Here is a 25,030-nt window from a genome sequence, read left to right on the forward strand (position 1 = left end):
CTTCCTCACCTCCTTGGTTTGTCACCTCAGTGTTTCTGGGGACTTGATGTTCGGATTTCCTGAATCAAAAGCAGAAGAAAACTTTCAGATTGACACAGAGACTAAAGTCTCTCATGCACCTTCTTCTCCAAGTGGGGATGAAGGGACCTCGTGAGCACTCAGTCAAAACACATTTCTCACAAGGTAATGTCTCCCTCCCAGATATTTGTCCTTCTCCCTGACTCCCTCGCCCGACAAAAGCGCGCTGCCCAAGACCAGACACGGGAGGCAGCCTTTGTCAATTTGCATTTCCATCCTTCAAAGAGTGATTTGAGAGACTTTGGTGAAGTCTATCACAATGCACTCTATTTGGACAAAGAAAGGCAAAATTTCCCCAGGTGTACACAATAATCCATGCCCCGGGAGTGATGCAATGAATGCCGGGGCACACGTCTTGGAATGTCAAAAGCAAAGTAAGCTTTCCTATCAAAAACTGGAAGTTCCTCTTTGACACGAGAGGAGGCACTTTTCAAATTCCACTTCAGATAGGAAAAATGTTTTCTCCTCTACTGGCCTGGAGGCCTGCCAGGGTCAGCATGGTCAGAACTGTCTTGTTTTATTTGTCATCTTCATGACCCTCTTTTAACTACTTTCCAAGAAATCTGAACTGAATATGTTTGAACTAAGTGTGAACTAATCTAGTCTCTAGGCTTTGAGGCCCATAGCCAAAGGCAGCGAGTTTCCATTCCTGCTCACTCACTGCCCCATGCACATCAGGGACTGGGGTCTATTTCCTCTGGAATTTGAACTTTGTCTGATAATGAGCATTGAAAAGGATGTATCTCATGGATCTCTTTCTCAAAATTCCTGTGCAAATTAAAGAATCAATACCCGTGTGCCTCAAGCCACATCGCTCCCTCTTTTTCCTACTGTCCTCCCTCTCAGAGGGATCGTCAGAGGGGGCAGTTTGTAATGGAAACCCACCTGAAATCCAGTAGTGATCTTCTGGTCTGATTCTCTACAGCTGGGTGCAGGAACAGCTCCCCTGGAAGGGATGCAGCTTCCAAGGTGCCTGCGGAAGGGTCAGAGGGGGAGTTTCCCTTCCGGGCAGGCTTTTATACTGATTCAAGGTCACGTGACCTCGTTAAGGGGATCTCAGTCAATCCATCTCATCTACCCACCTTTGACGTAAGCAGGTCCTGAAGCCATGAACCGTGCTGTGTCGTTTAGCATTTTCAGGCATTTTAAAATGCCAGGCACTCCTGGGCATACTTTGAAGAATATCTGGTTTTGTAAGGAAAAGAAACCTCTGTGATAATGCCTCTATCTTTCTCCACTTTGCACGTTTGCTCTTGTGGCGAATTATGTGTAACGTGGTAGTTATTCTTGGAAGGCATTCAAGTGCAGACTTCTACCGCCCTGAGTACATTCACCTCGTTGTGCAAACATCACCATCGTCGGTCTCCCCAGCTTTTCATATTCTGCAACTGAAAGTCCCTATCTATTAAACACCCACTCTTCATTCTTCCCTCCCTGCAGACCCCTCTTCCACGATTCTCCTTTCGATGTCTATGCATGGGACTGCTCTAGGAATCCACAGAGAAGGCATTGTGCGATCTGCGTCCTGCTGGGACTGGCTTCTTTTGCACTGTGTCTTGTGACTCAAATAATTGTTCCTGCCAGGTCCCTTTCGTTGACCCAGTTAGCTCCACTCGGCTCAGTCTCTTAGTCCTGTACTCGGTAGTATGTAGATGACGTGGGACTTTCTTTTTCTAGCCTCATCTCCCTTTGGTTGATATTTGTGTGACTTTCACAACTTCCAGCTAGTGGTCAGGCCCAGGAGACGGTTAGGCACAGGTCTGTGTTCTGTTGATGGGACGGTTGGGAATGGAAATACCCTGTGATCTCATCTGGGTAGTTGCTCATTGATTCAAAGGGACCAGCTTGACCTCCAAAGCGGGTGACTAAGTACAACCGCCAGTAACGTGGGTGGAGTGTCTCCGTTGTTCCATATTATTGGTACCCTGGGGAGTTTCCGCAGTTTGTGTTTTGCAGAGGTTTGCAACCGTATGGACTTTGAAAATTGCATTACATTAATAATTTATGAACTTGGCAAAATGCCCTAGGTCCTGGCTCCGTAGCCACGGCTTGATCCCATCCTCCTGCCCTGGAACCTGGGCAGCAGGGGCCCCGCCCTGATCTCCCACCGCAGCCTTGGGCCTCCTGGTGGCCTCTCCCCACTCCAAGGATGGCGTGCCCCCCGTGATTTTCACACCACTGGCCTGAATTGCCCCTTACCCACCCTCCACGTAATTGGAGTAGCCCTTGCCAATCTCACGACTAGTTTCCCAAGGCAGAATAAACTGCGAACTTTCTGAAAAATAAAGGTATCCATTTCACACCTGGAATTATTCCAATTTGCATAGACTTTTTTGGTTCTGTTCTTTTAATTCTTAATTTGTCAATTGTCTCCTCAGCATTGCAGAGAAAATCCCTTGGGATTTAGAGTGGAATCGATGAGAACTTATACGAGAAAGTGTTTTGGGTTGAATTTCCCCCACTAAGATATGTGTTACCTGCTCCTAATTTATACGGCCGTTTATTTCAATTAGGGGTATTTTATGTTTTTTCATAAAACTCTACAGAGTTCTTCCTAGATTTCATATTTATATCTCTTTCTTTGTGGAAGGAAGGATATTGTCGGTAACCCTTCTCCTCCATCATAATATTTTAGTTTATTGCTGTTAGACGTGAATGCTACCAATATTGAGAGTTGGATTGCCATAGTTGGAGTGTTGGTTGAAAGCAGCTGTTGGTTCCCAGACTTTTTCTCTGATTTTGCTAGGATGTGCCTCCTAGAGCATCGTATCACCAGCCAATACCAAAAAAGATTCAGGTGTAATTTCCAAGAGTACACAGTGCCCTCATTGCTCATGTGTCATGGCCCTGGCAGTGTGTGCAGCACAGTGTGGAGAGGAAGCCAACCCTGGGGTCTCCTTCTCAGTTTCTCTGACTCTGGAGGCAGGAAGTTGACCTGAAAGCATCCTGTTGGGTTGACCAATGTGGAATGTTTCAGTCGACTGTCATTCTTGAAGAGAATCTGCACGTTCTTTGCCCTCCTCAGAGGCTGAGCATGATCTCCAATACTATAATGATTGGGAGTAGCATCATCGTTGGGTCGATGAAACCCATTGTTATCATTGCTATTCACTGTTATTTTTATTATTTTACCTGTTGTCTTTATGGCTTATAGTTCTGGTTATCTTTAGTCGACAATGACTAGCGTTTCTCTGTTTCTCAAGAGTTTCCGATTGACTGAAGATATGCATGCAGGTTCCCAAAGAGACCGCTATAGAGAGTGCAGCTCCCAGACTCTCCCTCTATGGCAAAGAACCTGTCTGTCTGAGGACGTTCCTGAAAAATTTGTTGTTCATCTGGCGGGCGGAGGCCATTGCATGCCAGAAGCAGAGAATCAGGACGGGTGTCCTTGGCTGCCTGAGTCTCTGGACAAATCTCGAACTACGTCCGAGGCCCAGCAGTGGCTTGCAGCTGCCAGAAAGACCAGTGTGGGCGTCCTTAGCGAGCCAGCGCCACCATCCATTTTTCACATGAGCTCAGAGACCCCAGAATGGCTCTTGATGACGTTGAAGGCTAGTGAATGTTGGGCAGGAGCCCCCAGAAGTTTTTCCAAGATGCCCTGGGGGCACCGGAACTGCTCCTGCCAGCCTGGAAAGGCTGCAGAGGAAACTGTCCTCCTCGTGCAGAATTTTGTATTTCCCTTCAAGTGCCCAGGAACTGCCATTGGCCAAAATGATGGTGCGAGGATGGCTTCCTAACTGTGCCTGAGCTGTTGAAAGTCTTCCAGGTCCCAATAGCGGTCTGCCACCAACTCGCCTGTCTCCCCTCAATGTCCTTGCTCTCTCTTCTCGGTTTTCCACGTCTTCCTTCCTGGCGTGGGCTTTAGAGTACTAACTACCAAGGTAGAGCAGAGTTAATTCTTCTAATGAATTGAGGTTCCCAGCTCAATTCCTTGTACCCAGGGAGCCCTAAGGAACATGTGACTGCACACTAGATGCTCAAGCAAGGTCGTCTGAATGTAGTATGGCGTGCTGTTTCCTGAAGGTGGTCCTGCTGAGACCGTATTGCCTCCTGTATTCTTTTCTCAATGTCCTGAGAGTACGCGAGTACTGTAGGCTTTCTGCGAGAACATGGGTGATCTTCACGGAAACCCACTGTGTGTATAACGAGATGATGGTTGGCTGTCAGGGCTTGTGTGTCCTGAGCTTGCTTTCCCAGGCTGAGTGCTAGTGGAAGTGGGTCTTGAAAGAGCAGCATCAGCGTCCCCAGGGAACTTGTGAGAACTAGAAAGAGATAGATCCTTCTTAGACATCCAAACTCTTAATTCCCTGGTGTTGAGCCTTGTACATTGAAGAAATTTCTGTGTGCACGAGACTGGGAAAAGGAGTATTAGCTCAAGTGTTCTCCACTCTGGGCTGCCATTTGAAATCCCCTAGGTCGATATAGGGAATGCAGTCATCTCAGCACTGGCGTGTGGTTGTTCAGTGGTGGGCCTGCGTGAATGGGGTTGTCAGAATCTCTAAGAGAGTTATGGGGCAGGACGGAGGCCGTGAGACCAGACCAGGGCCTAACTGCCGAAAGGAGGGAAGTCTGTCCCGGGTCCCAAGGAGACTGGAGCACTTCAGAAGCTATGGCAGCCTGGGCTATTGCCGAAATGTGCCATCTTGACTTTTCCCTTCTTTGTCGTGACCTTGTGCGTTCAACCAGGGGCTGCTCTCCTTGGAAGGCACAGAATGCTGCTGACTGAAAGAAGCACTCGCCAACGGATCTCCTACAAGGAGGTAGGAGCAGTCATTTGTTCTTCCTATGGAAATGTTCCTTACTGAGGGAGGGGAATTTTCTGGATCCTACTCAGAGCTTTTCCCGAATGAGAAAATGGAGATCACAGGTGACTCAGGTGAAATCTTTGCTCACCACCTCCAGTGGATCTCAAACTTTGCTGCCCACTGTCATCACGTGGGGAGATTTCCAAAGCTCCCAGTGCCCAGGCCGCAATAAACACACCCTCAATTTGTATCTCTTGCAGTAGGCTTCAGGCACAGGTATTTGCTAACCACGCCGCCCTGAGTCCCCTGTGGGCCACCGTGCGAATAAGTCTGCAGGCACGCTTGTCTCACTGAAATCTGCCTAAGATTCCCTGGGGCTCACTGTCAAAATGCATGTAATGATGCCATGGGGCTGAGTGTGCCCGAGAATCTGTGTTTCTAATAAGCCCTAGGTCCTGCCAAACATTGCTTCACCCAGTCACTTTAACTTGGATGAGTCAAAGAAATTTTTAAAATGGTCTGCATGCCTAGAAATCAAAAGTGCGTACCACAGGTCCCCTTTGGGAGAATTTTATTAATAACAAAAGAACATTTTAAAACACAACTTTCTAATGACGTTTAATAACCCAAAGGAACAAAGCCATGAGAATATCCCGCATCAGGATTTCCACAGAAATAACCCCACAGAGTGAAAATATCTCAGCCAGGTCAGGGAAGTCTTTACAATTTGCCACGGACTATTTTGAGCCCTTTACCCATTTTCCCCAAATTCTGAAATCGGAGGAGAGATACAGATCCATTTCCTATTATCTTTTAGTTGAGACCTTACCCTGCAATCGAACTCAGTAGTATCCAATGGATTTCAGTGTCAAACAACTTCCTATTCCAGTTTGATTAGCGCCCTTTGAATCGTCACTTCTGCTTCCATCATGAAAGAGGGCAGTGTTGGCCTGTGTGTGTCCACAAGCATCGTCTGGGCTTCCACCATGTGTAGCCAGAGCAGAGACGGGGAATGGCTGATTCGCGAGAAAAACCTTGCTCCTTGTGACTTCTCCTCCTCACTGGACAGTCAGTTCCAGGTGTCCTGGGGCGGGAGGACGTGTCTTCCTTGGCAGGAGGTGTCTCCCTCCCAGTCACTCTCTTCAGAGGAAGAGGAAACCTGGAGGTCATTCTCCAGGACACTCAGTGGGACTTGGGCACAGTGTCCCTCAGACGTCTCTTGTGTGAGAGGGCTCTGCCCGGGAGGGCTTGGCTTCTGAGCTGGAAGGCAGGAGGGAGCAGTCAGGAGTCTGGAGCTCCACCAGCCATTGTCTAATCTCCTGAAGAGCATTCTCAGGGACTGGCCCGGGACACGGTTCAGTGCTGGGCGATGGGCCACAGTGCAGGGCTGAGCGGTATTCAGGTGAGGTCTGTGGTGTGGAGGCGGGAGGTCAATGCTTTTCGCCTGGGCATGCATCTTTCTGGTCACCTGGCGTCCCACAGTGGGTCTCCGTCCAGTTGTCCGTGGTGGAGGCAGGGGAGTCTGGAAAACCCCCAGATGTGGTCTCTGAGTGCTCTTCTTAGGTGCCTGGAAGGGAGTGAGTCTCGGCTTCTTTGGGAGCATCTGGAAAGCCTGCACTGGGACCTGGGCAGGTCTCTTGCCTGGTGCCTTGCGGCTGATTTTGGCATCCCGGTCCACAGTCGGTCCAGCAGCCTGTGGGCTGGGATAGGAGTTGACATCCAGATACATGGCTTGTGCCTGGGGCTTGAGAGCGTGGCCCAGGCCATGTGTCTTAGAGGGAGCCTGGGGATCTTCCAGGGAGGAAAAATGGGGCTTCTTGTCCCTCAGCGGGACAATGAGGGTAGGATCCGGGGCAAAGTGCTTGAATGCTGCGTGAGGCGTGCCAGGGACAGGCACTTCCTGACCATTCTGAATTCCACGAGGTGAGAAGAGGCTCAGTTCAGGTCTTTGGATGGCAGACACTGCGGGTCCGCTGCACCTCACGTCAGGTGTCTTCGAAGGTGGCCTACATGTGAGACTGAGGCCCAGGGCAGATTTCCTCTCGCCTCTGCAGAGGGGTCTTGGCCTGTTTGCAAGCTGGAAGACAACACAAAGACACACAATGACTACATATTAGAACGTCCTCACCAAGGGAGAGAAGTGAAAACTAACCCAATAAAATATGTGAAAACCAGAACTTGTACCATGAAATTGAATAGTTTGAGATATACAGGTGTTGAGTTTAAAAATGATGAGGGACTCAACCTCAGTGGTGGCCAGGATAAAACCAACTGCACCGTCACCTTGCTACGTGTTTGCAGCAGGTAGGAGAATCGAAAGGTTCTTCCCAGTGTCTCTCTTGAAGGAAGTGGACATGAGCTCTTTCCAAGATTTTTCTAGGGAATGTGCACAGCTCCTGCTGTTTTGGAGGCGGTTACATGAGTAAGGAGTGTTGAGGAACAATTTGGGGGTGTGCACCACCATTGCAAAGCTATCTCTTACATCAAGGATTCCACCTTGTGGAAGCGTCTGATGGAACCGCTTCCACAGCCCCCACCTGCATCTTGGTGACAGACATGCAAGGAGTAGTGCCAAATCCTAAAGAGCAAGAAAAATGAGATCTGGCAAGTACACGAACTGATCACATTGGTTGGCATGGAATTGAAGAGTTCCCTCACACAGAAGGGGGTTGAGGCAGATTGGGCTTCCCCCGAAGAGAACAAGAGGGGGGCCCAGGGAGACTCACCCTCACGTCGTCACAGGACCCTGTCAATTCCTTCCAATTCGTCTGGGGACTCCCTTGAGCTCTCCTGGGAAATCTCTGCAGTAGAGCATTGCTGTGCTGCTCTTGTTGCCTGCAAGCAAAAGCATGTCAAGTGGAAGGCACTCAATTTCCTGTAGCCAGTGGGGACAGATATTCCTGTGCCCCAGGCTCCTTCAGTGTTGTGTTTTGAGACAGGTCGTGAAGCCCCGGGCCTTTGCCTCACCTCAGATTATTCCCCCAACTGCAGAGAACCCTGCAGGTTTTCTCATGAAGTCCTTTCCTTTTCCTCCATTGCCTCTGTCCCTGTCGTGGGCAGAATTCTGAAATGTTCCCCGCCCCCTTGAGTGACTCCTGAGGAGTTGAGTGAGCACCTGAGTGTGGACCCTGGAGGAGAGTGAGCTCCTATCTCGTTCTCTCCACCCCCCTGTCCTGGCCTGGAGGTGGCTGTGCACACTGTGTGGAGCTGGGGAGACACGTGAGTCTCCTTGGATTTCAGCCCAAAGACTGGTTAATGCTCCCAGGTTCCTCACCTTTGTCTTTGCTGCTTCTCTCTCTCTGGCTTCTGCAAGAGCCGTGGGTTTGGCTGCACCTGCAGATTCCCCGGTTTCACGTTCTCCTTGCAACTACTGGAGCCCAAGGGCAGGGGGGCTATGGCCCCTTGCCAACGCTTCATGGGGCACCTGATGCTTCTTCTGTTGTGCCCAAAGGCTCCGCAGTCCTTGCACTTCACCTGTGGGTGGAGGAGGAAATGGTCTCTGAGTCAGCGGGAATCACAAGCACTTTTCCACAGTGAATAGAAGGACAGAGTTTGAGAGGTGAATATTGGTTTTGGAGAGGGGACAGGACATATGGCAGTAGCTGTCAGCACACTGAGCATATTAGGGTGCCTTCCAAAAGCCTCTGCTAGGGAAGGACAGTGGAGGAAGAATTGGAGCTCTCAAGGTGAGCAGATGAGTCATAAGTGAAGAGTGAGATAAAATCCAAGCTAGACACGACAGCAAAGAGGAAGTGAGGTTGTTCCTACGAGTCTGTGAATGGGCCTGTGCCTGGTGATGTGGTCCTAAGGCAAGAAATCGTCACATGGGAAAGGACAACGGAGTGATGGACACAGAAGTGGCCATGTTCAACCCCTGCCTCCTCTGGATTCCACGCACATCGCTGGTGCCCCACAGACCCAAGCCTCCTCGCTTACCCTGGGATCCTCCTCCTCTGGTGGGGGAGGCTTCTTTGCTGCCGGTCCCTTCACTTGCTTCTTGCCGTTCTGGGCATTAGAGAGTCTGGAGGGCCCGTGCTGGTTGGAACGGCCCTCCATCTGCCTCACCTCCTTGGATTGTCACCTCAGTGTTTCTGGGGACTTGATGTTCGGATTTCCTGAATCAAAAGCAGAAGAAAACTTTCAGATTGACACAGAGGCTAAAGTCTCTCATGCACCTTCTTCTCCAAGTGGGGATGAAGGGACCTCATGACCACTCAGTCAAAACACATTTCTCACGAGGTGATGTCTCCCTCCCAGCGATTTTGTCCTTCTCCCCGACTCCCTCGCCCGACAATAGAACTCTGCCCAAGACCAGACACGGGAATCCTCCTTTGTGAATTTGCATTTTCGTCCTTGAAAGAGTGATTTGAGAGACGTTGGTGAAGTCTATCACAACGCACTCTATTTGGACAAAGAAAGACAAAATTTCCCCAGGTGTACACAATAACCCATGCCGCGGGAATGCGGCAATGAATGCCGGGACACACGTCTTGGAAAGTCCAAAGCAAAGTAAGCTTTCCTCTCAAAAACTGGAAATTCCTCTTTGACACGAGAGGAGGCACGTTTCAAATTCCAATTCACATAGGAAAAATGTTTTCTCCTCTACTGGCCTAGAGGCCTGCCAGGGTCAGCCGGGACAGAAGTGTTTTGTTTTGTTTGTCATCCTCATGACCCAATTTTAACTACTTTCCAAGAAATGTCAACTGAATATGTTTGAACTAAGTGCCAGCTAATCAATTCTCTAGGCTTTGAGGCCCATAGCCAAAGGCAGCGAGTTTCCATTCTTGCTCACTCACTGCCCCATGCACATCAGGGACTGGGGTCTATTTCCTCTGGAATTTGAACTTTGTCTGATAATGAGCATTGAAAAGGATATATCTCATGGATCTCTTTCTCAAAATTCCTGTGCAAATTAAAGAATCAATACCCGTGTGCCTCAAGCCACATCGCTCCCTCTTTTTCCTACTGTCCTCCCTCTCAGAGGGATCGTCAGAGGGGGCAGTTTGCAATGGAAACCCACCTGAAATCCAGTAGTGATCCTCCGGTCTGATTCTCTACAGCTGGGTGCAGGAACAGCTCCCCTGGATGGGATGCAGCTTCCAAGGTGCCTGCAGAAGGGTCAGAGGGGGAGTTTCCCTTCCGGGCAGGCTTTTATACTGATTCAAGGTCACGTGACCTCGTTAAGGGGATGTCAGTCAATCCATCTCATCTACCCACCTTTGAAGTAAGCAGGTCCTGAAGCCATGAACCGTCTTGTGTCGTTTAGCATTTTCAGGCATTTTAAAATGCCAGGCAGTCCTGGGCATACTTTGAAGAATATCTGTTTTCTGTAAGGAAAAGAAACATCTGTGCTAATGCCTCTATCTTTCTCCACTTTGCACGTTTGCTCTTGTGGCGAATTATGTGTAACGTGGTAGTTATTCTTGGAAGGCATTTAAGTGCAGACTTCTACTGCCCTGAGTGCATTCACCTCGTTGTGCAAACATCACCATCGTCGGTCTCCCCAGCTTTTCATATTCTGCAACTGAAAGTCCCTATCTATGTAACACCCACTCTTCATTCTTCCCTCCCTGCAGACTCCTCTTCCACCATTCTCCTTTCCATGTCTATGCATTGGACTGCTCTAGGAATCCACAGAGAAGGCATTGTGTGATATGCGTCCTGCTGGGACTGGCTTCTTTGGCACTGTGTCTTGTGACTCAAATAATTGTTCCTGGCAGGTCCCTTTGCTTGACCCAGGCAGCTCCACACGGCTCAGTCTCTTAGTCCTGAACTCGGTAGTATGTAGATGATGTGGGAGTTTCTTTTTTTGCCTCATCTCCCATTGGTTGATATTTGTGTGACTTTCACAAATTCACGCTAGCGGTCAGGGCCCCGAGACGGTTAGGCACAGGTCTGTGTTTTGACGATGGGATGGTTGAGAATGGAAATGCCCTGTGATCTCATCTGGGCAGTTGCTCCTTGATTCAAAAGGACCAGCTTGACTTCCAAAGCGGGTCGCTAAGTACAACCACCAGTAACGTGGGTGGAGTGTCTCCGTAGTTCCATATTATTGGCACCCTGGGGAGTTTCCACAGTTTGTGGTTTGCAGAGGTTTGCAACCGTATGGACTTTGAAAATTGCATTTCATTAATAATTTATGAACTTGGCAAAATGCCCTAGGTCCTGGCTCCGTAGCCACGGCTTGATCCCATCCTCCTGCCCTGGAAGCTGGGCAGCAAGGGCCACGTTCTGATCTCCCACTGCAGCCTTGAGCCTCCTGGTGGCCTCTCCTCGCTCCAAGGATGGCGTGCCCCCCGTGATTCTCACACCACTGTCCTGAATTGCCCCTTACTCACCCTCCACGTAATTGGAGTAGCACTTGCCAGTCTCACGACTAGCTTCCCAAGGCAGAATAAACTGCGTACTTTCTGAAAAATAAAGATATCCATTTCACACCTGGAATTATTCCAATTTGCATAGACTCTTTTTGGTTTTGTTCTTTTAATTCTTATTTTTTCAATTGTCTCCTCAGCATTGCAGAGAAAATCCATTGTGATTTCTAGTGGAATCGATAAGAACTTATACGAGAAAGTGTTTTGTGTTGAATTTCCCCAACTGAGATATGTGTTAAGTGCTCCTAATTTATATGGCCGTTTATTTCAATTAGGGGTATTTTATGTTTGTTCATGAAACTCTACAGAGTTTTTCCTAGATTTCATATTTATATCTCTTTCTTTTCGGAAGGAAGGATATTGTCGGTAACCCTTCTCCTCCATCGTAGTATTGTAGTTTATTGCTGTTAGACGTGAATGCTACCAATTTTGGAAGTTGGATTGCCGTAGTTGGAGTGTTGGTTGAAAGCAGCTGTTCGTTCCCAGACTTTTTCTTTGATTTTGCTAGGATGTGCCTCCTAGAGCATCGTATCACCAGCCAATACCAAAAAAGTTTCAGGTGTAATTTCCAAGAGTACACAGTGCCCTCATTGCTCATGTGTCATGGCCCTGGCAGTGTGTACAGCACAGTGTGGAATGGAAGCAAACCCTGGGGGCTCCTTATCAGTTTCTCTGACTTTGGAGGCAGGAAGTTGACCTGAAAGCATCCTGTTGGGTATACCAATGTGGAATGTTTCAGTCGACTGTAATTCTTGAAGAGAATCTGCACGTTCTTTGCCCTCCTCAGAGGCTGAGCATGATCTCCAATACTATACTGATTGGGAGTAGCATCATCGTTGGGTCGATGAAACCCATTGTTATCATTGCTATTCACTGTTATTTTTATTATTTTACCTGTTGTCTTTATGGCTTATAGTTCTGGTTATCTTTAGTCGACAATGAGTACTATTTCTCTGTTTCTCAAGAGTTTCCGATTGACTGAAGATATGCATGCAGGTTCCCAAAGAGACTGCTATAGAGAGTGCAGCTCCCAGACTCTCCCTCTATGGCAAAGAACCTGTCTGTCTGAGGACGTTCCTGAAAAATTTGTTGTTCATCTGGCGGGCCGGGGGCCATTGCCTGCCAGAAGCAGAGAATCAGGACGGGTGTCCTTGGCTGCCTGAGTCTCTGGACAAATCTCGAACTACATCCGAGGCCCAGCAGTGGCTTGCAGCTGCCAGAACGACCAGTGTGGGCCTCCTTAGCGAGCCAGCGCCACCATCAATTTATCACTTGAGCTCAGGGACCCCAGAATGCCTCTTGATGACATTGAAGGCTAGTGAATGTTGGGCAGGAGCCCCCAGAATTTTTTCCAAGATGCCCTGGGGGCACCAGAACTGCTCCTGCCAGCCTGGAAAGGCTGCAGAGGAAACCGTCCTCCTCGTGCAGAATTTTGTATTTCCCTTCAAGTGCCCAGGAACTGCCATTGGCCAAAATGATGGTGCGAGGATGGCCCCTAACTGTGCCTGAGCTGTTGAAAGTCTTCCAGGTCCCAAAAGCGGTCTGCCACCAATTCACCTGTCTCCCCTCAATGTCCTTGCTCCCTCTTCTCGCTTTTCCTCGTCTTCCTTCTTGGCATGGGCTTTAGAGTACTAACTACCAAGGTAGAGCAGAGTTAATTCTTCTAATGAATTGAGGTTCCCAGCTCAATTCCTTGTACCCAGGGAGCCCTAAGGAACATGTGACTGCACACTAGATGCTCAAGCAAGGTCGTGTGAATGTAGTATGGCGTGCTGTTTCCTGAAGGAGGTCCTGCTGAGACCCTATTGCCTCCTGTATTCTTCTCTCAATGTCCTGAGAGTACGCGAGTACTGTAGGCTTTCTGTGAGACCATTGGTGGTCTTCACGGAAACCCACTATGTTTGTAACGAGATGATGGTTGGCTGTCAGGGCTTGTGTGTCCTGTGCTTGCTTTCCCAGGCTGAGTGCTAGTGGAAGTGGGTCTTGAAAGAGCAGCATCAGCGTCCCCAGGGAACTTGTGAGAAATAGAAACAGACGGATCCTTCCTAGACATCCAAACTCCTAATTCCTTGGTGTTGTGCCTTGTACATTGAAGAAATTTCTTTGTGCACGAGACTGTGAAAACTAGTATTAGCTAAAGTGTTCTCCACTCTGGGCTGCCATTTGAAATCCCCTAGGTCGATATAGGGAATGCAGTCATCTCAGCACTGGTGTATGGTTGTTCTGTGGTGTCCCTTGCATGAATGGGGTTGTCAGAATCTCTAAGAGAGTTATGGGGCAGGATGGAGGCCCTGAACCCAGGGCCTAGGTGCCAATGGAAGCAACTCTGTCCCGTGTCCCAATGAGAATGGACCATTTCAGAAGCTTTGGCAGTCTGGGGTCTTGCCCAAATGTGCTGTTTTGACTTTTCCCTTCTTTTCATTACCTTGTGCGCTCCACCAGGGTCTGCCCTCCTCAGGAGGCACAGAATCCTGCAGACTGAGTGAAGCACTATCCAATGGATTTCCTACAGGGAGGTAGGAGCAGTCATTTGTTCTTCCTATTTAAATGTTCCTTACTGAGTCTTGGGATTTTTCTTGATCCTACTCAGAGCTTTTCCCAAATTAGAAAATGGAGATTACAGTTGACTTAGGTGAAATCTTTGTCACCACCTCCTGTGGATCTAAAACTTTGCTGCCCTTTGGCATCATGTAGGCAGATTTCAAATGCTCCCAGTACCCAGACCACAGTAATGACACCCTCAAGTGGTATCTCTTTCACTAGGTTTAGGCACATGTACTTACTAAAACCCCCCACCTGAGTCCCTTGTGCACCAATGTGTGACTAAGTCTGCAGGCTCGCTTATCTCACTGAAATCTTCCTAAGATTCACTCTAGCTCACTGTCAAAATGCACGTTATAATGCCGTGGGGCTTAGTGTCCCTGAGAATCTGTTTTTCTAATAAGCCCTGGGTCCTGCCAAACATTGCTTCACCCAGTCACTTTAACCTGGATGTGACGAACAGATTTTTTAAATGGTCTGCATGCTTAGAAATCAAAATTGCTTACTTAGGTCACGTTTGGGAGAATTCTATTAATATCAAAAGAACTTTTTTTTACCCTCTTTTTCTTTTTAATTTTTTTTTTATTGCAGTAACATTGGTTTATAACATTGTATAACTTTCAGGTGTACATCATTATACTTCTATTTCTGCATAGATTACATCATGTTCACCTGCCAAATACTAATTACAACCCTTCACCTCACAATTGTGCAGAATTATCCCTTTCACCCTCTTCCCTGCCCCTTTCCCCTCAGGTAACCACCAATCCAATCTCTCTCTCTATGTGTCTGTGTTTTGTTGTTATTATCTACTACTTAATGAGGGAAAAGCTACGGTATTTGACTTTCTCCCTGTGACTTATTTCACTTTGCATAATACCCTCACTGTCCATCCATGTTGTCACAAATGACTGGATTTCATCGTTTATCATGGCTGAGTAGTATTCCATTGTGTATATATACCACATCTTCTTTATCAATTCGTCCATTTATGGGCACTTAGGTTGCTTCCAAGTCTTGGCTCTTGTGAATAACGCTGCAGTGATCACAGGGGTGCATATATCTTTATGCATTGGTGTTTTCAATTTCTTTGGATAAATATCCAGCAGTGGAATAGCTGTATCATATGTTAGTTCTATTCTTAACTTTTGGGGGAATTTCCATACTGTTGTCCATAGTGGCTGAACCAGTTTTTACTCCCACCAGCAGTGTATGAGAGTTCCTGTCTCTCCACATCCTCTCCAACATTTGTCCTTTCCTGTCTTGTTAATTATAGCCATTTTGACGGGCGTGAGGCGATACCTCATTGTAGTTTTTATTTTCATTTCCTTATTAGTTAATTATTTTGAACATCTTTTCATGTGTCTGTTGGCAATCTGTATATCTTCTTTGGAGAAATGTCTGTTTAGGTCTTTTGCCCATTTTATAATTGGGTTGTTATTTTTTTGTTGTTGAGCTGCCTGTGTGCTTTATATATTTTCGAGATTAAGCCCTTATCAGATGTATGGTTTGCAAATAACTTCTCCCAATTGTTAGGTTGTCTTTTGGTTTTGTTGATGGTTTCCTTTGCTGTGCAGAAGATTTTTGGTTTGATGTAGTCCCATATGTTTATTTTTTTATTGTTTCTCTTGCCCAGTCAGACATGGTGCTTGAAAATGTGTTGCTAAGACCGATGTTAAAGAGCTTACTTCCTATGTTTTCTTCTAGAAGTTTCATAGTTTCAGGTCTTACATTCAAGTCTTTAATCCATATGGAATTAATTTTTGTGTATGGTGGAAGGTATGGGTCTACTTTCATTTTTTTGCATGTGGCTATCCAGTTTTCCCAACACCATTTGTTGAAGAGACTTTCTTTTCTCCATTGTATGTTCTTGGGTCCTTTGTCAAAGATTAGCTGTCCATAGATGTGTGGGTTGATTTCTGGGCTTTCAATTCTATTCCATTGACCTGTGTGTCTGTTTTTGTGCCAGTACCATGCTGCTTTGGTTACTATAGCTTTGTAGTATATTTTGAAATCAGGGAGTGTGACACCTCCAGCTCTGTTCTTTTTTCTCAGGATTCCTTTAGCTATTCATGGGCTTTTGTTGTTCCGTATAAGTTTTAGGATTCTTTGTTCTATTTCTGTGAAAAATGTTGTTGGAACTTTGATAGGGATTGCATTGAATCTATAGATTACTTTAGGAAGTATAGAAATATTAACTATGTTAATTCTTCCAATCCAAGAGCATGGAATATCGTTCCATTTCTTTGTGTCTGCTTCAGTTTCTCTAAGCAATGTTTTCTAGTTTTTGGTGTAGAGATCTTTCACCTCTTTGGTTAAGTTTATTCCTAGGTATTTTATTCTTTTTATTTCAATTGGAAGTGAGATTGTATTCTTAATTTCTATTTCTACTACTTCGTTGTCAGTGTATAGAAATGCAACTGATTTTTGTATGTTGATTTTGTACCATGCAACTTTACCGTATTCGTTTATTACTTCTAAAAGTTTTTGGTTGATTCTTTTGGGTTTTCTATATATAAAATCATGTCATCTGCAAATAGTGACAGTTTCACTTCTTCCTTTCCCATTTGGATCCCTTTTATTTTTTCTCTTGCCTGATTGCTCTGGCTAGGACTTCCAGTACTATGTTAACTAGGAGTGGTGACAGTGGGCATCCTTGTCTGGTTCCTGTTCTTAGAGTTATAGCTTTCAATCTTTCACCATTGAGGGTGATATTAGCTGTGGGTTTCTCACATATGGCCTTTATTATGTTGAGGTACTTTCCTTCTATCCCCCTTTTATTCAGAATTTTTCTCATAAGTGGATGCTGTATCTTGTCAAATGCTTTCTCTGCATCTATTGAGATGATCATGTGAGTTTTATTCTTCATTTTATTAATGTGGTGTATTACATTGATTGATTTGCGAATGTTGAACCATCCCTGCATACCTGGAATAAATCCCACTTGATCATGGTGTATAATCTTTTTAATGTATTGTTGTATGTGATTTGCTAGTATTTTGTTGAGGATTTTTGCATCTATGTTCATTAGTACTATTGGCCTCTAATTTTCTTTTTTGTGTTGTCCTTGTCTGGTTTTGGTATCAGGGTAATGTCAGCTTCGTAGAATGAGTTAGGGAGCTTCCCTCCCCTCCTCAATTTTTTGGAAGAATTTGAGAAGGCCCGGTATTAAGTTTTTTGAATGCTTGGTAAAATTCACCAGGGAAGCAGTCTGATCCTGGACTTTTATTTTTAGTGAGGTTTTTGATTACTGTTTTGATCTCCTTACTGGTGATTGGTCTATTCAAATTCTTTATTTCTTCTTGATCCAGTTTTGGAAGGTTGCATGATTCTAAGAATTTATCCATTTCTTCCAGATTGTCGAATTGGTTGGCATATAGCTTTTCATAGTATTCTCTTGTAATCTTTTATATTTCTGAGGTGTCTGTTGTCATTTCTCCTCTTTCATTTCTGATTTTACTCATTTGTGCCTTCTCTCTTTTTTTCTTGGTGAGTCAAGCTAAAGGTTTGTCAATTTTGTTTAGCTTTTCAAAGAACCAGCGCTTGGTTTTATTATTTTTTTCTATTGTTTTATTTAATCTCTATTTCATTTATTTCTGCTCTGATTTTTAATATTTCCCTTCTTCTACTGTTTTTGGGCTTTGTTTATTCTCCTTTTTCCAGTTACTTTAGGTACATCGTTAGATTGTTTATTTGAGATTTTTCTTGTTTGTTGAGATAGGCCTGTATTGCTATAGACTTCCCTCTTAGAATGGCTTTTCCTGTATCCCATAAATTCTGGCATGTTGTATTTTCATTTTCATTTGTCTCCAGGTATTTTTTGATTTCTCCTTTGATTTCCTCATTGACCCAATCATTGTTCAGCAGCATTTTGTTTAATCTCCACATATTTGTGGCTGTTCTGATTTTCTTCCTATAGTTGATTTCTAGTTTCATACCATTGTGGTCTGGAAAGTTGCTTGGTATTGTTTCAATCTTCTTAAATTTATGGACACTTGTTTTGTGGCCTAATACGTGATCAGTCCTGGAGAATGTTCCATGTGCATTTGACAAGAACATGTATTCTTTGGTTTTTGGATGGAATGCTTTGTATATATCTAATAGGTCCATCTGTTGTAGTGTGTCACTTAAGGCCAATGTTTCTTTATTGATCTTCTGTTTGGATGATCTATCCATTGGTGTAAGTGGAGTGTTAAAGTCCCCTACTATTATTGTGTTACTGTAGATTTCTCTTTTCATGTCTGTTAATAAGTGCTTTATATATTTAGGTGCACCTACATTGGGTGCATAGATATTTACAAGTGTTATATCCTCTTGTTGGATTGTTCCCTTGATCATTATGTAATGCCCTTCCTTGTCTATTTTGAAAGTTTTTGTTTTAAAGTCTATTTTGTCTGATATGAGTATTGCTGCCCCAGCTTTCTTTTCATTGCCATTTGCATGGAGTATCTTTTTCCATCCATTCATTTTCATTTTGTGTGTGTCTTTAGGTGTGAAGTGTGTCTCTTGTATGCAGCATATATATGGGTCTTGTTATTTTATCCAATGAGCCACCCTATGCCTTTTAATTGGAGCATTTAGTCCATTGACGTCTCAAGTAGCTATTGATAGGTATGTACTTACTGCCATTTTTTAACTTTTTTTCTCAGTGTTTGAGTAGTCCTTCTCTGTTCTTTTCTCCTTCTATACCAATTGATGGTCTCTTAAGTTTGACCTCTGTCTGAAAGCTCTATTCTTTAACTCCCCTTCTCTCTCATTTTATGTTTTTGATATCATATCTAACCTTTTGTTTTGTGCATTTGTATCCATTACCCTCTTATCATGGAAATAGATAACTTTTCCTATTTGCAGTCTACTTTTATCCCCTTAAATCAGTGCCTTTAACATTTCTTGTAGCACTGGTTTCTTCTTGACAAACTTCTTTAATTTTTGCCTGTCTGGGAAATTTTTGACCTCTCCTTCCATTTTGAATGATAACCTTGCTGGATTGAGTATTCTTGGTTGTAAGTTTTTTCCTTTTAGCACTTTAAATATATCATGCCACTCTCTTCTAGCCTGTAAGGTTTCCACTGAGAAGTCGGCATATAGCCTAATGGGGTTTGCTTTGTATGTAACTTGACTTTCTCTTGCAGCATTTAGGATTCTCTCTTTATCTTTAATTCTGGACATTTTGATTATGACGTGTCTTGGTGTGGGCCTCTTTGGGTTTATTATATTTGGGGTTTTCTGTGCTTCCTGTAGCTGGCTGTCTGTTTCCTTCCTTAGGTTAGGGATATTTTCATCTATTATTTCTTGAAATATATTCTCTGCCACTTTGTCTCGCTCTTCTCCTTTCGAGAAACCTAAAACACGGATATTAGCGTGTATAATGTTGTCCCAGAGATCCCTTAGACTGTCCTCACTCTTTTTAATTCTTTTCTCTTTTACATGTTCAGCTTGGGTAATTTCTTCTAGTCTTTCGTCCAGCTCACAGATCCGTTCTTCTGTATCCTCTACTCTGCTTTTGAGTCCCTCTAGTGAATTTTTCATTTCCAGTATTGTATTCTTCATTTATGATTGGTTCTTTTTTATATCTTCCATTTCTTTGTTGACTTTCTCACTGAGTTCATCTATTCTTCTCCCCAGATCAGTGAGCATGCTTAACATGCTTTGTTTGAACTCTCTTCTCGGTAGGTTGCTCATTTCTATTTCACTTAGTTCCTTTTTGGGGGTTTTGTCCTGTTCCCTTACTTGGAATGTATTCCTTTGCTTCCTCATTTTGCCTCGTTCCCTATGCTTGTGTCTACGTATTAGGTAGGTCATCTACGTCTTCTGCTCTTGGATAGGTGACCTTATATGAGTGATGCCTTAGGAGGCCTGCAGTGTGCTTCCCTCAGTTCTCAAAATTCCAGGTGTTATCCCTATGTGGGCTATGTGTGTCCTGTTGTGGCCTATTTGCTTTCCCTGTATGTGTCCAGGGAGGCCAAGTTATGCTCCTGGCCAGCTGTTGTAATGCTCAGCTGCTTGTAGTTGTTGTGTGCCCTTCAATCTCTTTATCAGGTGTGGCTAGCCCAGGCACAGTTGGCTGAAAGTTCTAATACCACGTTTGTGTTGCAGTATTTCTTTTAAGTGAGTAGGCCCCCATCGTGACAGGTTGTTAGGCTCAGGGCCTTTCAATTGCTGTAAGCCTCCAGCCTTTAGGTCTCGTGTTAGCTTTCTGAGAATTGCAGCTGGGTGGGGCTGGCCTCAGGCACGGGAACACCCAATTTTTCAGGCTTTGGAAGGTGGAGCAAACCCCCTATGTGAGTCTTTGAGAAGCACAAGTCTTCTGCAGCTGACACGCCCTGCCACCCACAGGCCTACACACACAGTCAACAAGGTCCTGCCCCATGTGCTTGCCCTGACCTCCTGAAATGGACCCAGTGTCTCCACAGTGGGACCCCCACACACTCCCACTCCACCCCACACTCTCCACCCACTCCTTGTGCACACCCTGCCCCACTGAAGTGGACTCAGTTGCCAGGCTGCAGAGAATCCAGTCACCAATCTATGCAGGCCCAGAAGTTGCTTGAGGGCTTGTTGTTGCATGGGGCCATTCTCTAGTGTACTCTGCCTGCCCTGGCTGAGCTGGATTAAATAGTGCTCTTGTGGGTGGGGCAGACCTGGCCTAGCAGGCCCCAGGGACAACTCCAATGTCTTCTGTGTCAGCATGCCCACACTAGGCCACGACAATGGCCGCCACCAATGTCCCAGTCCCTGGAGAGGTCTTATCTCTCACTGCAATGCACTCAGAGTCTATCAGGTGAGTCTCTTTTCACCAAAGCACTTTTCTTTTTGGTGATTTTCGATTGGCTTCTGAAACGGGTGAGTTTGTGTGTGGGCCCTTTAACAGCCGGTTTTAATTTCTTTTCTGGAGTACTCCCCAATGTTTTAGTAGCAGGAAATGTCAGATATTATGGCACTCATCTTGATTGTGCTGGGTCCACAAAGTGCCTACAGTCGTGGCGCTCCCTGGCTCAGGGCCCCGCTCATCCAGGGAGGGCTGCATACCTTTTGGCTGCTCCCGGGTTGCCATGAAGCTGGTGGCACGTGAAGGCATTGTTTTTCCACTCCAGAAGGGAGTCTCTGCCTTTTTCATCTCAGTTAGTATTGTCCTTTGTTGCAGGAGTTCCTCTTAACCAGCTTTCAGTTCTGTCTCAGATGTAATTTTTCCACGGGTACTTGTAAATTGGCTGTGTCCTTGGGACAAGGTGAGTTGAGAGTCTACTTTCTCTACCATCTTGACTTCTCTCACCAAAAGAACATTTTAAAACCCAACTTTCTAATGATATTTAATAACCCAAAGGAACAAAGCCATGAGAATATCCTCCATCAGCATTTCCATGGAAATAACCCCAGAGAATCACAATATCTCATGCCAGTTCAGGGATATCTTTACAATTTGCCAAGGACATCTTTGAGCCCTTTACCCATTTTCCTCAAATTCACAAATCGGAGGAGAAATACAGATTAATTTCCTAGTTTCCTATTATCTTTTAGTTGAGACCTTACCCCGGCAATTGGACACAGTACCATAAAATGGATTTCAGTGCAAAACAACTTCCTATTCCAGTTTGATTAGCACCCTTTGAATCGTCACTTCTGCTTCCATCATGAAAGAGGGCAGTGTTTGCCTGTGTATGTCTGCAAGAACCATCTGGGGTTACACCATGTGTACCCAGAGCATGGATGGGGAATGGCTGATTTCCCAGAAAAACCGTGCTCCTTATGAATTCTCCTCCTCACTCAACAGTCACCTCCAGGTCTCCTGAGGCAGGAGGACACATCTTCCCTGTCGGGAGGTGTCTCCCTCTCAATCACTCTCTTCAGAGGAAGAGGAAACCTGGAGGTCATTATTGAGGACACTCAGTGGGACACGGACAGTGTCCCTCAGACGTCTCTAGTGTGGTTGGGCTCTACCCAGCAGGGATTGTCTTCTCAGTTGGAAGGCAGGAGGGAGCAGTCTGGAATCTGGAGCTCCACCAGCCCTTGGCTAATCTCCTGAAGACCATTCTGAGGGGCTGGCCTGGAACACGGTTGAGTACTGCACAAGGGGCCACAGTGTAGGGCTGGGCGGTATTCAGGTGAGGTCTGTTTCATGGAGGCTGGAGGTAAATCCTTTGTTCCTGGGCAGGCATCTTTCTGGTAACCTCGGGTACCACTGTAGGTCTACATCCAATTGTCCATGGTGGAGGCTGGGGTGTCTGGAAAACACCCAGATGTGATCTCTGGGTGCTCTTCTGATGGTTCTGGAAGGGAATGAATCTGGGTTTCTTTGGGAGGGTCTCGAAAGTCTGAATCAGGACCTGGGCAGGTCTCTTGCCTGGTGCCTTGATGCTGATTTTGGCCTCCCGGTCCACAGTAGGTCCAGCAGCCTGTGGGCTAGGATAGGAGTTGACATCCAGATACATGGCTTGTGCCTGGGGGTTGTTATGAGAAGTTTGGAGATTCGATCGGAGATGTAAAAGACATTTTCCCCTCCAAACAAATGGACTGAAGTTATATTTTATTATATAGAGGCTAGTAAAGGCGATAGTCTGCAAACAGATCCGAATAGGTCAAATATTAAGAGGAAAAAATCATCGGCTTGACTGGAAAAGGAAAACATCCACATTGGGTGAAGAGAAATGACACAAATCAACTGGAAAGAAAAACAGCAGGTTGACCGAAAAGAGAACATATTAGATTAATTATTTTATATCAAATTAATTACTTCATATTAAATCAATTACTCAAAATATCCAATCCCCATTGCCGGGAGAGTCCTGTCAATCGACGTGGCTGGGCAAGGATCACACGTCCTGGGCATGGTGTCACTTCCAGAGGTGACCTCTCACCAGGTCTCAGTTTCCAGCAGTTTATATAAGCAGTTACAGAGTTTACAGAGCAAGCATCTAGTGTTTCCCTGCACAAAATGGTTATCAATGGTGTACGTGTACTGAGCCCCTTGGCTAAAGTCCCAGCCCAGTATTTGTGTACGTGCATTGTTTTTTTTGGTTATCATCTTAGCCCGTCATAGATGGTGAGTCCATCCCGTGTTACGACGCTCCAAGAGCCTTGAAATGTTACAACCTGTAACTCTTTCCATGGGAGAAAGCCCAGTTTCTGGGAAAAGGCCTGTTTCCACCACACAGAAAGCAGCTTTGTATTTCTTTGTGTGCTGGTGGCTATCGGTCAATGGAGCAGCCAAACAAGACTGAACTCATGTCAAGATATTTTTGGCCGTGGCCATCTCCCTTAACCATAAGACATCATATGCATAGACAATGAACTTCGCACACAAGTACATAAGGCACATCCAAGAATCCAACATCCAATGACTATAATAAGTATAAAACTATCTCGCAATAAATGACCCAAAACCCAAGGTCACCAATCAAATAACCCCTTAGGATATGAAATGTTATTAACTTGATTTTGCAAATCATGTACAGCATCAACGATAACGTTAGATAAGGTAACACTTAGGCCTAACAAATTAGCTTGCCGAAGTCCAGAAGGATTATTACTGTTCTTTGAGACAAAAAGCAGTTTTATTAAGAACTGTATGAGCTAAATGTAACCATAGATTAGTGTTTATAAGAGGAGTGGTGGCATTAGGAAGGATGCTAGTAAATCGGGTTTCTTTAAGAAATGGGGAATCTGGATTTCCCTTCTTCCATTTAATGCAAGAATACCAGCCGCCATCACGGAGGGTAACAGAAGGCCGGGCAATGGAGAAATTATAACTAGTTTTGCATGACTGATCAGATATAGGCTTATACAACAAGATTGCTTGATGTTTCTGAGACCAAATTTCTCGGCCACTTATACTCCAGGTTATAGGTCCCACTGGTGTAGAGCAGTTGGTCCAGCAGTGCAGGGTCAAAGGTTGTCCTACAGAGACGTTAGTTGGTGTGTAGGTCTGTAGCAGACATGGGGTTGTGGCATAGCATAGAGAGCACAGCAGGAATATCTATTCACGTAAAGAAACAGAATTTTTAGGAACATGATATAATTGTTTATTTTCTGGATACATAACTATGAGTGTTGCAGTGGGCCCTTGGGCCACTACTTCTGCGGCACTGGGAGATGCACACTTGTTTTATGCAATAGAGAGAACACCTTTGGGCTAGGTTTGGCCCAATCTTGAATATACCATTTCTATTTGATGATATTAAATTTTTGTTTATGTCCAATTTTATGAGTAACAGGAGTGCTATGAATCCATTGCATGATGGGTATTTGGGGTGGCATAATTACCTCATGTCCCAGGGTAAGGCTTTCTGAGTCTATTAGAGCCCAATAGCAGGCTAACAACTGTTTTTTAAAAGGACTATATCTTTCACTGGAACAGGGAAGCGTGCAACTCCAAAGTCCCAGAGGATAATGTCGGCGCCTTGTTTTTGTCATAAACTCCAGCTGGCATATTGATCAATGACATCTACCTGTAATTCAATGGGTCCTGGTTTAATTGGCCGTAGATCTAAAGCAGTCTGAATAGCATGCTTGGCTGCTTCAAAAGCTTCTTTTTGTTTCATTCCCCATTTAAATTTATATTTTTTCCTCGTAACTTTATATAAAGGTGCAAGGAGCCGACTTCAATGTGGAATATGTGCACTCCAAAATTCAAATAATCCAATAAATTTTTGTGCTTCCTTTTTGTTACGAGGTGCTGCAAATTTTAATATCTTTTGTCTGGCTTTAGGTAAAATTTCTTGTTTTCCATTATTCCAAAGTATTTCCAAAAATTTAACACTCGAACTTGGGCTCTGAATTTTAGCTGGATTAGTTTTCCATCCATCCTCCTCAAGTGTGTCCATTACTTTTTCTAACTGTTGTTGTACTCTTTCTTTTTCATTTCCTTGGATCATAATATCATCTACATAATGAATTATTTGGACAGCATCAGAAGCAGGTACCTTTGCCACGATTTCAGCAACCTGTCGATGGCAGATAGTGGGCCTATGCACATATCCCTGAAGAAGTCTACTAAAGGTATATTGTTGTCCCAGCCACGTGAAAGCAAACTGTTTTTGGACACTATTAGGTATAGGCCTCGTGAAAAAGGCATTAGCCAAGTCTATGACTGCATGCCAAGTGCCTGGATAACATTGCAGTTTTCCTATAAGAGTAATCAAATCAGGGACAGCAGCATGAATGGCCAGAGTCACTTTGTTTAGCTCTCTGTAATCTACAGTCATTCTTCATGTCCCATCACCTTTTTTAACAGGCCAGATAGGATTATTTGAGGCTGTGGTTGCTCTGTGAAGGACTTTTACAGCCAAATAATCT

General features: G+C 45.1%; 1 protein-coding gene across 1 annotated transcript; it reads right to left on the minus strand.

The window, feature by feature from the left end:
* Window positions 1–5,892: 5,892 nt before the first annotated feature.
* Window positions 5,893–8,879, minus strand: LOC101399716 (protein FAM90A7). Its single transcript, XM_087418242.1, has 4 exons — window positions 8,760–8,879; window positions 8,098–8,297; window positions 7,550–7,658; window positions 5,893–6,900 (listed from the first exon to the last, which is right to left on the minus strand). The coding sequence occupies exons 1-4, from the start codon at window positions 8,877–8,879 to the stop codon at window positions 5,893–5,895; spliced, it is 1,437 nt and encodes a 478-aa protein (XP_087274368.1).
* Between the last annotated feature and the right edge of the window lie 16,151 nt (window positions 8,880–25,030).

Source organism: Ceratotherium simum, chromosome 28 (assembly GCF_057802395.1).
Source record: "Ceratotherium simum simum isolate JZ-2026a chromosome 28, ASM5780239v1, whole genome shotgun sequence".
In the NCBI taxonomy this organism is placed as follows: domain Eukaryota; kingdom Metazoa; phylum Chordata; class Mammalia; order Perissodactyla; family Rhinocerotidae; genus Ceratotherium; species Ceratotherium simum.

Excerpts from the sequence above, each read along its gene's own strand:
- LOC101399716 (XM_087418242.1), bottom strand. The coding sequence starts at position 8,879 with ATGGAGGGCCGTTCCAACCAGCACGGGCCCTCCAGACTCTCTAATGCC. Across the intron at positions 8,298-8,759 it reads CAGAGGAGGAGGATCCCAGG|GTGAAGTGCAAGGACTGCGG; the intron begins GTAAGCGAGGAG and ends CTCCACCCACAG. Across the intron at positions 7,659-8,097 it reads GAGAAGCAGCAAAGACAAAG|GCAACAAGAGCAGCACAGCA; the intron begins GTGAGGAACCTG and ends TTTTGCTTGCAG.